At 37.4% G+C, this 12,406-nt stretch overlaps 1 protein-coding gene across 2 annotated transcripts in view; it reads left to right on the top strand.

Moving 5' to 3' along the window:
- Positions 1 to 12,406, top strand: part of ATP6V1A (ATPase H+ transporting V1 subunit A) — a 56,111-nt gene that overhangs the window by 14,894 nt on the left and 28,811 nt on the right. For both annotated transcript variants that reach the window (XM_001502844.7, XM_014732884.3), the window contains exons 2-3: positions 9,781 to 9,875; positions 11,995 to 12,123. In XM_001502844.7, the coding sequence (XP_001502894.2) occupies positions 9,791 to 9,875; positions 11,995 to 12,123 (214 nt within the window). In that variant the 5' untranslated portion in view covers positions 9,781 to 9,790. The remainder of the gene's footprint in view (positions 1 to 9,780; positions 9,876 to 11,994; positions 12,124 to 12,406) is intronic.

Genomic DNA, 12,406 nt, shown 5'->3' with positions numbered 1-12,406 from the left:
CAGATACTGTTTTAGGAAGCTTCATTGTTCCAAATTTATGACATTCTATTATCCAGAAATTTCCCACTACAATTCTCTGTTTTTAACAGTAGCAAAATTGTATTGAGTCTGTTTCCATTAATATTCTTATTAGTCCCAAATGTACCCATTTTCCTTTTAGGTACACCCGTTTACTTTGTGGTTACATTGATATTCTGCGTTTGGTTTTTTTTGGCTTTTATAATCAGTTGGTTATGTTCGTCTTACAAAGCTAGGCATTAATAAAATACAGCATTAGGCTCTAAAAATCTTAGTTCTTTAGGAGATGGGTATTTTAGGAACAGTCAATTCTTGGTTGTTGTAGTTCTTTCTCGTTAGTTTGTGAGTGATCTGGTACATCACCTTTGTTTCATCCCCTCCCTTTTGCTTGCATGTTATCCTTTGTCATTCTATCATAGAATCAGTTAATAATGGGAAAGAAGCACCCCTGGTTTTTAAAAAAAAGGTAATTAAGGTTGAAGCTACTGGCTAAACTAAGAGCTTGAATTATTTGTTATAAAATGCCCAAGGTGTTAAAATCAGACTAAATCTGGGGTTCACCACTCTGTAGCTCTGTCGTCTTGAGTGGGTTGCTTCAGTCTCAAACCTGCTTCCTAATCAACACCTCCCTCACAGGACTGTTGTTGAGGGTTCAATGAGATGTGCTCATTTTTTAACTTCATGCCTAGCGTGTAATATGTACTTAACAAACAATAATGATGTATCTATTTTTAATTTCAGAACATTTTATTGTTACTGCTGTGCAAAGCCATATGCTGTGTGGAGGGGAGGGCGTAAGGAACTGATAAATATGCTCCTTGAAGACAGGAGTACCTGAGTCTGTTCATATAACAGTTTTACCGTTGATCATTGGCTTCTAGCCTATAAATTCATACCGTAGAACTTATACACTAAATACGGTATTTTATTAATTCTGGTTAAAACTTTGGATTATCACACTCAGTATGGCACAATTTTGTTCATAAAAATTTGAAGTGAAAGGAATCTATGATTATTTCTAGAAATGCTATAAAAAGTGTTATGGACAAGCCTGTTAATAAACCTTAAGCATATGTAGCTGATAACAATTTGAATTCTATTCCCAGCTTAACTGCCCACCGTAGCTTTTATCTTTACTATTTCTTTTACAGGAATGCCTTTATTTTGATAAATGGAGGGGTGTGCGTGTGTGTCCTTGAAACACATTCCTGATTCTGTTAGTCCAGTTTGCCATCTGTGATTTTTCTACACTTCACTCCTCTTTGATTGCCACTTTCATCTGCACATTTCCTTGTAGTCCATCCCAGTAATTTTTATAAACTATTTAAGTAGTGACCTTATGTTTGCCTTTATTCTTAACCTTTTGGTCTATCCTTTTATTTTTAAATAGCACTATGAAATATGTATAACATATGAAAATATTTATTCTTGAATCTCTCCTTTCTTGTTATTTTAGTTAATTCAGTGAACCAGTAACGGCAACAAGGACCCAGATGCCTTCTGACTTTCAATTTTGCATCCTTAGCAAGGTGGCCTGTCTGCTTAGATCACCTCCCTTCAGTGCCCCAAGATGGTTGCACGTGCCATGCAGATGACCACATCCCAAGGGAAAAAGAGTGTTTCTCATGGCCTGTAACTTTTAAAAGAGCAAAGAAATCATTCCCCCACAGGCTTTGCCTTACCTCTTATTGCTCAGAACCTCCTTATATGCTCATTTCCAAACCAGCCATTGGCAAGGGACCTGGAATTGCCTTGATGGGCTTAACAAAATTTGAACCAATTTAGGGTTTTCTTGGCAAGATAAAAATACAGAACTAGTTATGCATAGTCAGTAATCTGCCACATAATCCTCTCTAATGGGGTTGCAAGGTAGGTAGATTAAACAAAATGAATAGGAAAGTGTTTCACAAGATGATTTATTCCTATACTCTATAAATAAAAGAGAATGTTAGTAGCTGGAATTTTACCTATAACTTTTTAACCAAGCATAAAAGTATTAAACAGATTTATGATGCGTTTTTTCAGAAGGTAAACTGTATGAAAATAAGTATTTGATTGTAATCAACTAGATTCTTGTTCATCTTTTTTGAAAAATCTATTTCCAAAGATAGTCTTTAATCAATTATATAGAATGTACTTTTTCAAGTGTTAAATTAAAATAATGCTTCAGTATCAGTGAAGTGCCCTAGCTTTTATATAACACCTATCCTTGCCCCCAATAGCGATATCATCTAAGACTGGTAGTAAAAAGAATTATTTCTGGAATAATGAAATTGCCAGGTATCGTGCATTCACCAGTAGCAATTTGGAGTGCACCCTGTAAAACAGAAGAAACAAAAGTGGGCCTCTAGTGTTGCGATTTGCCCCTGCAGTGTTCCTCTGCATTTGGGGAAGAGACTGATGACTCATTAGATCAGATGGTTGCCTGGGCTCACCTTCTGGATTTTTCCCTTTCTACAGCAGGGTTTTTTTACTTATTTTTTTTTTAATCTTTCACAGATATTGGGGGGGAGCCCTACAATTTGTGACTATAGGAATCTTAGTTGTTAATTACATTCACATTTTATCCTCAAAGTAGGAGCCAGACAGCTAAAGGCAATTTTTTATATAATCATTGAGTTGATTTCTCTATGAATGCAGCTATGTATGGTACATTGTTTTCATGAAAGCAACTGTTTTTAAAGTAGGTATCATGCTTTTATTTTTTAAATGAGAATGAGAATAGCTGTATATTATTTCAGGAAGGAGTTATTAAATATATAAAAGTTTAAAGTTTATATGCTATTTAGCATTGTCGTATCATGATAGTTTGGACCTTATGGAGATTTGGGATTAAGATTAAGTTTTAATATAATCTAACTTGCAATATAATTTACTTATTGCAAGTTAAAATGTTTTAGATGGTTGTTGTCTTAACATCTTTAAAAGCCTGTGCTATTTCACTTAGAGGCGTAGGCATTTAACAGTGAACCAGAAGATTTTAGTGGGGTATTTTTATTTTCACTATTTCCATAGGTAACAATGAAGGATAGTTAATGGATACAAATTAGTATGTTGTACCATGCTTATCAGACTGCTCTATGCTTAGCCCTGATCAGCAGTTAAGTCAGTGTAATATGTCTGCCTAATGAATCATTTTGTTTTATTTGTGGGTTGGAAGCACTTTTATATTTGTCTTGTTAAAACAGACATTGTATTTGATGAAGTAGAGTAAAAACTTGTTTGGATTAAGAGAATATACAAGAGCATACAAAGAAATCTCCCTGCTTACAGTAGACTGCTCTAACGTCCTGTTGTCTGTCAGGATTTGGGGAGGTGGGGGATATTTATCCACTTCAGTGTTTACTTGTTTCTCTGCAGTTGAGGTGCTTTGATGAAAAAGCTTTAGAAGTGTAATAGTTACCCTTATATTAGTGCTGTGGGAATTGCAAATATAATGTTCAGATATCGTATTACCTTAGACCAATCCTTGAAAGTTTCTCCAAGTGTTTAACTGTGAAGAGGTTGGAGCCTGAAACTTCTGGACCTAGGAAAACATATTTTCCAACTCCATCAGAAAACAGTACTTTAGAAGTTAAATAAACTCTTACCAGTCGGGACTTCTTTTCCTGTAACTACTGATGATGGGCTCTATCTAAGGTTTATGTTGAAGGATGAGGAACAAGTTCCTTGCAGAAACTAAGGCTTTGGTCGTATGGGGACCTGACCTCTATGTCAGTTGCTTGACTTAGCCTGAGCGTTGCCCGGGGTGCCCTGCTTTCTAAACCCACTTTTGTATTCCTTTTCCCATTTTACACAGAAACTAATTACAAGGTAACTAAGACAGAAAACAGGCCAAAATTGTAGTGGTTCAAGTGCAAGTCTAAGTTTCACTTATCCAGGGAGTAATTATTCAGTTTGTCTGTTACGTTACTTGAGTGTTGTGGGTTCTCTGGAATCACATGCCAAGAGTCTGGTGTGTATGATGTTTGTTAGGGATCAGCACACGTGAAAGTAGGGGAGTGGAAGCAGAGTGGGCAGAGGAAGAAGTTGAAATGCAATGCAAGCCCAACAAAGCCTCAGAAGACCAGGTGGGGAGATCTAGAGTGGGGGTTTCTTGTGAGCGTCTCCCACTCTCCCATGTTGGGCTGACATGGCTGGGTCTCCGTACCTCGGCTTTGCCTGGTCACGAGGTGCAGGGTGCCCTGTAAAGAGTGTGAGTGTAGACAGGGCGGCTCTGCACCTGAGGCTGACCCTCAAGGGCTGACAGCTGGGGTCATCCACTGACTGCATTTTCCTGTCCTTCCTTGAAGGGGAATCTGGGTGCTGCCTCTCTTATCTAATCTGGTGAAATTGCTGTCTTGAGGCAGAGACTTGGCCTCTGTACCATATAGGGTTGTTTAGATGGAAACAATAGAAATCAGCCTTGTTAATTTAGGAGGCAGAGAGTGCAGTGCTTAGAGAGCAGAGACTTCCGAGTCAGACTGCCTGCCTTCCAATCCCACCCTCTGCTTGCTAGTTTTGTGATCTTGGGCAGAGTTACTTAAATCTCCACTCTTTAGTTCCCCATTTGTAAAATGGAGGTGGTATTAGGGGGTATGAAGTTATTCAGTAACTAGTCACTGAGTGCTTATTTTCTTTGCCCAGGGACTGTTTTCTTTGCCCTCAAGAAATTTCCATTCTAGGGAGTGATACAGATAGGAAAGAAGTAAATAAAAAAGAAAAATTATAGCAGGCCCAGCCTCATGGCGTAATGGTTAGCTTCAGAATGCTCCACTTTAGAAGCCTGGGTTTGGTTCCCAGGTGGAGACCTACACCACTTGGTGGTGGCCATGCTGTGGTGGTGACCCACATAGAAAATAGAGGAAGATTGGCACAGATGTTAGCTCAGGGCAAATCTTCCTCAAGCAAAAAGAGGAAGATTAGCAACAGATGTTAGCTCAGGGCCAATCTTCTTCACATCCCCCCTCAAAAAATAGAAGCATCTTGATTTGCTATATAAGAATATTAATCAGATGACTGCAAATTTGTAGATTTGTGAAAAGCATTTCACGTAAATTTATATAATTATCACTTAGGCTCTTGATTATCTTATTAGTTTGATGTCACTGTTTCTAATGCTTGCTGTCTTTGGCATAAGCTGAACAATACATACCTAAAAATAAAAAAGTTAAAAACTATCATCAGTTCCCATGGTGGCTAGGATTGTACAGCTGAGTGATAAACCCACAAGGCAGCTGAATCATGAACAAAGCCATTTGATTTCCACTAATGATTGCTCATACATTTGTAGGCTCTCATTGTGGTTTTAAAGGAAAATATGTAAATACTTATTTTTAAAAATTAGAACAGATACCATTATTGCCTCATGAACTCTCTCCAGAACATCTTTGTGAACCTCAGGAGATTTGAAGCATCTGTAAGGAAGCTCTGTTGTATACTCAAATGCCTCCTTGTTCATCTTTCACATCTCAGCTTAGCCTCCTCGAAGGCAGTCCTGTGCTGCCCAAGTCCAGGTTAAATGCCCCTGCTTCGTGCTCTTCTACACCAGCCTGCACTGCTCCTAGAGAGCACTCATGTCACCGTATTGTAACTACCTGTTTGTCTTTTTATCCCACCAGCCCAGGGAGAGACTGTCTTACTCCATTATATTTTCAACCCATAATACAGCACCTGGCACATCATCAATGCTTAAAATAAAATCTATTTAGTTTTAGACAATTAATTTATGATAAAATATACATAATAGCTAAGAAAAAAACTAGGCCAGTGACTAGATTTGGTTCAAGTAGCAAGAAGATAAGAATACATTAGGCACTTTTTAGAAATTAAGCAATATTAGCTTGCACTAAGAGAGTGAAGTTAGTAGTCATCACTATTACTTTTCTGTTAGGCTTACTGTTAGGTGCCTCGCAACACCCCCATTAGATTTTACAGATGAGACGGGCTCTAAAGGTTGAAAGAATTTGATTTGCCCAAGAACACAACGTGTAAATTCCAACTCAGTCTGTCTGACTCAAAGCCTTGGTCTCTGTCTCTCAGTAAAAGGAAGGAACCAGAACAGATGAAGTGGTGCTCTTCAGTACTTACTCATATAACATTTAGAGTACTGTTTTTTATTTTGTTTGCTCTATTTTAAAAGGAACATGGACATCCTGAAATACTGCCAGAAAAGGGTAGCCTCCGAAGAGAAGGCTCTGAAAAAGATTATCCTTTGAGGGACAGTCGAAGGCACTAAAGAGAATTTCCTTAGAGAAGGAACATGCTTACTCTGGCTACAGTAGTTGGAAGAAACAGGGCCAGAGGGTAGAAGTTATGAGGAAGTAGATTTAGGTTGGATACAAGACAACTCTCTAAGAGATTTCTAAACATAGAATGGATATTTCAAAATTGAATCCCTGTTGAAATAGTGGTGGTGAAATTTTTCTAAGCATTTAACTTTCACAAGAACATTTTAACAAGTTTGTAATTTAAACACAACTCAAGGGTGGGTGGCATTATTCTTATTTTTCAAATGGAGATAGTAAGAGATTTTGATTTGTCCAAGATCTCCTGCAGCGTGTCATTGGGAGAACCAGGATGTCCCAGGTCTGCTGACTCAAGATTTCATGCTATTTCTGCTTTAATAGGCAGATGACCATGTATCATGCATGCCATGTGGGAAATACCCGTATTTGGGGAAGAAGTTAGGCTGTATGATTACCAGGTTCTCTTCTGACTTTGAAAAACCTTTGATTTTCTGAAGATTAAATTTTTGTTGTTGTTGTTAGATTGGCACCTGAGCTAACATCTGTTGCCAATCTTCTGTTGCTGTTTTTTTTTCTTCTTCTCTCCAAAGCTCCCCAGTACATAGTTGTGTATTCTAGTTGTAGGTCCTTCTGGTTGTGCTATATGGGACGCCGCCTCAGCATGGCCGGATTAGCCGTGCCATGTCCACGCCCAGGATCCAAACCGGTGAAACCCTGGGCTGCAGAAGCGGAGTGTGTGAACTTAACCACTCAGCCACAGGGCCAGCCCCTGAAGATTAAAATTTGACCTCATTTGCTGATTCACTACTTCCTTGAAGATGTTGCCCAACTCATTTCCTAAATTAATGTTTGTCTTTAGACTTTTTTTCCCTGTTATCTAAGTAGTTTCTAGAAAAACTTGTTCCGTCTTTTTTTATTAAAGATTGGCACCTGGGCTAACAACTGTTGCCAATCTTCCTTTTTTTTTTTTAAGGATTGGCACCTGGGCTAACAACTGTTGCCAATCTTTTTTTTTTTTTTTTTCCCTGCTTTATCTCCTCAAACCCACCCTGTACACAGTTGTATATCTTAGTTGCAGGTCCTTCTAGTTGTGGGATGTGGGACACCGCCTCAACATGGCCTGATGAGCGGTGCCATGTCCGCGCCCAGGATCCGAACCCTGGGCCATCGCAGCAGAGGGAGAGAACTTAACCACTCAGCAACAGAGCCGGCCCCTGTTCCGTCTTTTTATATTCCAGTCTTTTGCAGTCCCATACCTGCTTACCAACAGCCCCTTCTACTGCAGCTTTAGGAAGTCGGAAAATCCTAGTAAACCAATTTCCCCTTTTCTTTACTTCCTCCCTCAACTGCCCTGCTTCCAACTTAATTTTCCTACTGAGGGAACCAAAATTCTTGTCTCCTTTATTGTGGCATTTGTGACTGTAGTAGCTGGTTTAATTTTTCTAATTCAATTCCATTATTTCAAGTTACTTATGCCCTACCTTCATCTTTATCAATAAATCATCAAGCTGATGATGTCTGGTTTATCATCAATACCATCTTTAAGTTCTTGGTACTTTTATTGCCCCTTTCATCATATACTTTTCACTTGTAAGGTCTCCCGTATCTCCATGTGGTTTTGATCTTTGTTTTCACTCTTGCCTGTTTCTTTAATCACTCAGTTCTTCCTGTGAGCCCTGTCCACCATGCCCCTTCTGATGGGACAAAGTGTATCAAACGAGAACTCCATTGTTAAGGACTTCATTGTTATACTCCCCTCCCCAGTTCTTTGATATCTTGGTTAATGGATTACACTTGTGTTCTGTGGCGTCTATCGCTCTGTAGTGATCCCTCACAGGCTCCAGAAAGACTGAAAAACACTACTCAACCCTGCCTGAATTAATCCCCAATGCTCAGAGTTTGATTTTCCTCTCTTACTGTATTCTATCTGGACTCAACTCAGTCAGCCTCAGAATTTACTTTCCAGCTACCTGTTCCCCCTACTGCATCCACATTGGTTTGTACTTCTCCCACTCCCAAATCAGTTCCTCCTCTCCCTGTAATGTGTTGTCGTTTTGAACGCTTAAGTCGTTTTGCTGTACAGTACGGTTGTTTAAAGCCAGCGAAAGCTCCTTTTGTTCATAATCCTTATTCCCTAAGTTTAACATGGTGCTTTTTCCTTGGTAGGAGTTCCGTAAACATTTGATAAATTGAATTCCACTGACGCTCAAGCCATAACTATTCCAGAACTTTTCAACTTCTCATCATGCCTGCATTCCCTTTTCTTCTTTAATCTGTTTGATTAATTAAGCATCGTTCTTCTCATAACAGTTCTTCCTTAATCTTTTGTTTGTAGGATAAAGTCCACTTGGCATTCATTTCAAGACCTACAAATTAGTCTTTCTCTACCTTCCCATCCTTATTTCTCACTGTTGCCCTATTGTAAATGTTGTATTCCAGTTAGGCTGGTCTATTAACTATTTCTGGACATTTAATTTTCATTCTCTTGTTTTTGTTATTTCCCCACCTAAATGGTGTCCTTCTTTGCTGTCCTCCTTTGCTTAGTTTATGCTAATTCTGCCTGACCTTTAAGATAAATTCCCTAAACATTCTCATCTTTGAACTTTTAGTAAATAAGTCTGTATATATTATTTGGCACTTTATTAGTTAGTGATCTGTGACCCTTACCTTATGGGTTTTTCCAGACATTATTTAGCTATTTGTATGTACATCTTTATCTCCCTTATTAAAGTGTCAGTAATTATTGAGTTAGACCGGCAGTCAGTAAACTTTCTACTTTGGGATCCTCAACCAATTTTCTATTTGGTCTTGAATAGTTTATTCTTTGGGTTTTTCAGATTGCACATCTATAAAGTAAAGAAGCTGAACTGAATTTCTTAAATTGTTTTGTGTTCTGCTAAAAAAGAAAAAAAAAGGAAAAATGATCCCAGAAAAAATTTAAAGAAAATAATACATTTAAAAAATTATAAATGTAAGATGTAATTTGTTATATGGTGAAAAAAAAAATCAGGGAAGGAGAGAGGTATGTTGCAATTTTAAATAGATGGGCAGAGAAGCCTCTCAGAGAAGGTGACAGTGAGTAAAGACCTGAAGGAGGCATAGGAGCAGATATCTGGGAGAAGAGTACTCCGGGCAATGGGAGTGGAATGTACAAAGGCCCTGAGGCAGAGTGTATGTGTGTGTTTGAGACCTGGCAGAGTTCATTGTATATACGGGAAAGAGTAGTTGAGAGGAGGTTAGAGAGATAATGGGAGAGAGGGCAAGATGTAGGGCTGGAGAAGCCATTGGAAAGACTTCACACTGTTACACTCCTTGGTATTTCCTCTGGAATACTTTGCAGGGATATGTAATTCTGAACTTCAATTACTGTAGACCATCCAGGAATGAGGTACTTTCAATCAAATTTTAAGAATTTTATATTTTACTTTAAAGAAGTGGTAATAACTCAAGAGTACACCAAAGATGAGCGTTGACTACCTATATTGGTTCTTTTGCTTTAGTGTTTGTAATTATAACTTAATTTTTCTTACCATAGGTAAATTAACATGATGGATTTCTCCAAGCTACCCAAAATACTAGATGAAGAAAAAGAAAGCACGTTTGGTTATGTGCATGGGGTCTCAGGACCTGGTAAGTAATACACAATAATCTCAATAGTAAAGATTCCTATCTTCAATTAATGTCTTTTCAAGGTATTTTAGGTAGAAATACGCAAGTTTCTGTTCACCTACATAAATTCTGTCTGTCCTTAAAGATTTCATAGCTGTGAAAAGACTGAAGTAATACTTCCATCATAAGGCGTCCTCTAGCACTCATTGTCTAAATTTGATCATTATTGAGGTACTAATTTGTGATATCCTGTTTGTTATGTAAATGTATAATCAGTGTTGAGAGTTTCACCTAAATGTCTTAATGTTTTTCTTAAATCTGGAGTAAAAAGGCTATGAAGTTTATAGCACTTAGTATATAATACCTTGCAGATAATAGGCGTTCATAAATATCCATTAATATTTGAACTTTAATAATCATTTTCAGAGCATTTCTCAGCAATATCAACCTTGACTCTTTGCAAATATAAATCCTTCTGAATGTTTATTTCAGATATCACATAACTAGCTACCTGTGGGAAAGAAGTCTTATGACATGATGATGATAATAGAAAGCAGTTTTAAACTTTATGTTTATTCTGCCAAAACTTGAGGTCCTGCATTTTTACTAATAAATCTCCTTCTAGTATTCATTTTGTTATTTCACACTCTCACTGCAAAGTGTAATTCAGTTTCCATAGGTAAAAGTTGTTCATTGATTTGTAATCCTTACTGCCACGCAAATTCATTTTTCCTTATGTCTTCTTATAAACCTCATGCTCTAGTCTTTTTCTTGTTCTAATCACAGTGGAAATGTTGACCCTTTTTTGGTGTTTAAGCAAATGAAGACTATCAATCACTGTGCCTCTTTTTTCTCCCCAGGAAGCTTCTACGCTTAGAATTTGTGTTTGAGCTTGAACTCATTGGCAAATACATTTCACTGTTTTCAGTCGCTTTTGCCATTCAGAGAAATAATTTTCCCCTTGATGATCATAAAGGTTTTTAGGAAAGACAGGCTACATGCAAGAACTTATAAGGGGAAAGGCAAAAGAATACCATCAAAATAGTTTAAGTAAAAATATTTTTCTGAGACTTGTAATAAATTGCTCCTGGAACCTGTTTATAATTCTTAAGTACTTAACAAGATAATAGAGAAATGGCATACTTTTTGGTTTATGAAATATGATTTAAAATTTTAGTTATCTCTGGCATTTCAGTGCATCTTAATTATTCTTATGTATTAGGTGTACAGGTAAATATGAAATAAATCTTCATTGTTCTAACACAAGTTAATCAAATATTAATATTTTAATAGTTTCCACTTGAATATTACCTAATGTGTAGTCTAATTAACTGTATCAGAAGGCTAAATATTAAAAATAGGTTTATTCCTACACGTATCTGAAAATGTGCAACCTTCCATCCCTGCCGGAAAAGTAATTTTTGCTTACTGGACAGTGTAGTCCAAAAAAGTAAGTACAAATTCTGCTTCAGTATTTTTAAGAAATAGGTATTCTTAATCAGGACTTCACCCAGTGGTGGTGAAGAATTATAAACATCCTTATGGGCTATGAAAATAGTTTGTAGATGTATGTATGAGTTGTTCTAGGTAGAACTGTCATTAGTTTATCAAAACAGTCCATGTCCCAGAATAGTTTAAGAGCCACTGGTAGAAAGTGTTAGAAGATAAAGATGTTGTTTTAGATACTATTTCTTGAAGGAATAGTGACAGCACAGCAAACTGATAATTGTGTGGCGTTCTGCCATGCCGCTAGCTAAAGCTCTTGTTCCACTTTTAGTTTTAAAGTGTTTTTTATTCCAAAACCTGTCACTCCATGTATGATAGCAGCCTGGATTGAGTAAAACGTGTCTCAATGCCACTAGGTAAGAGTTTGCCATATAGAACTTCCAACTTTTTCAAAATAGTTTTCATGTGTGTTATGTAAATAAATAAGCTTTCACCTAACAAATTTATTTTGTTTACCTCTGTGTCATAGGCTAAAAATGCATCTTTTTTGTGAAATTTCGTGTGTTCCACAGTGGGTGGGTTTTTTCTTATGAATATATGAGAGAAGTGTATTATTGGATTTATTGGATATTTTAATTGTCTGTAACTACTCACAGAGTCTTAAGTCATCAGAATACTCGTTGGTTCTTTTCAGTGGTTACAGCCTGTGACATGGCAGGTGCAGCCATGTATGAGCTGGTGAGAGTGGGCCACAGCGAGCTGGTTGGAGAGATCATCCGATTGGAGGGTGACATGGCTACTATCCAGGTGTATGAAGAAACTTGTATCCTTTTTGGTTCAATTTCTTGCCACTGTCTACAAGTCAGAAGTTAAGGATTTATGGCAAAGGTAGAAACAGCAACAACCAATGGTATCAGAAGCCTGAAATGTTGGGGTTGTGAAGAAATCTGATTTATACAGGAGTTTATTGAAGAAAGGTACGAGGAATTGGTGCTCTTATTTTAGGAAATTAGTTTTGTCTTCTAAACTCTCATTGCTCTTAATATTTCTAGTGAAATATGTTTTACTCTTACAAAGTTCACCAACTTTAGGGGGAACTAATTAAG

This window comes from Equus caballus, chromosome 19, assembly GCF_041296265.1.
Source record: "Equus caballus isolate H_3958 breed thoroughbred chromosome 19, TB-T2T, whole genome shotgun sequence".
Lineage (NCBI taxonomy): Eukaryota > Metazoa > Chordata > Mammalia > Perissodactyla > Equidae > Equus > Equus caballus.
Note: the sequence above shows the minus strand (reverse complement) of the source record. Positions and strands in the feature narration are given on the sequence as shown.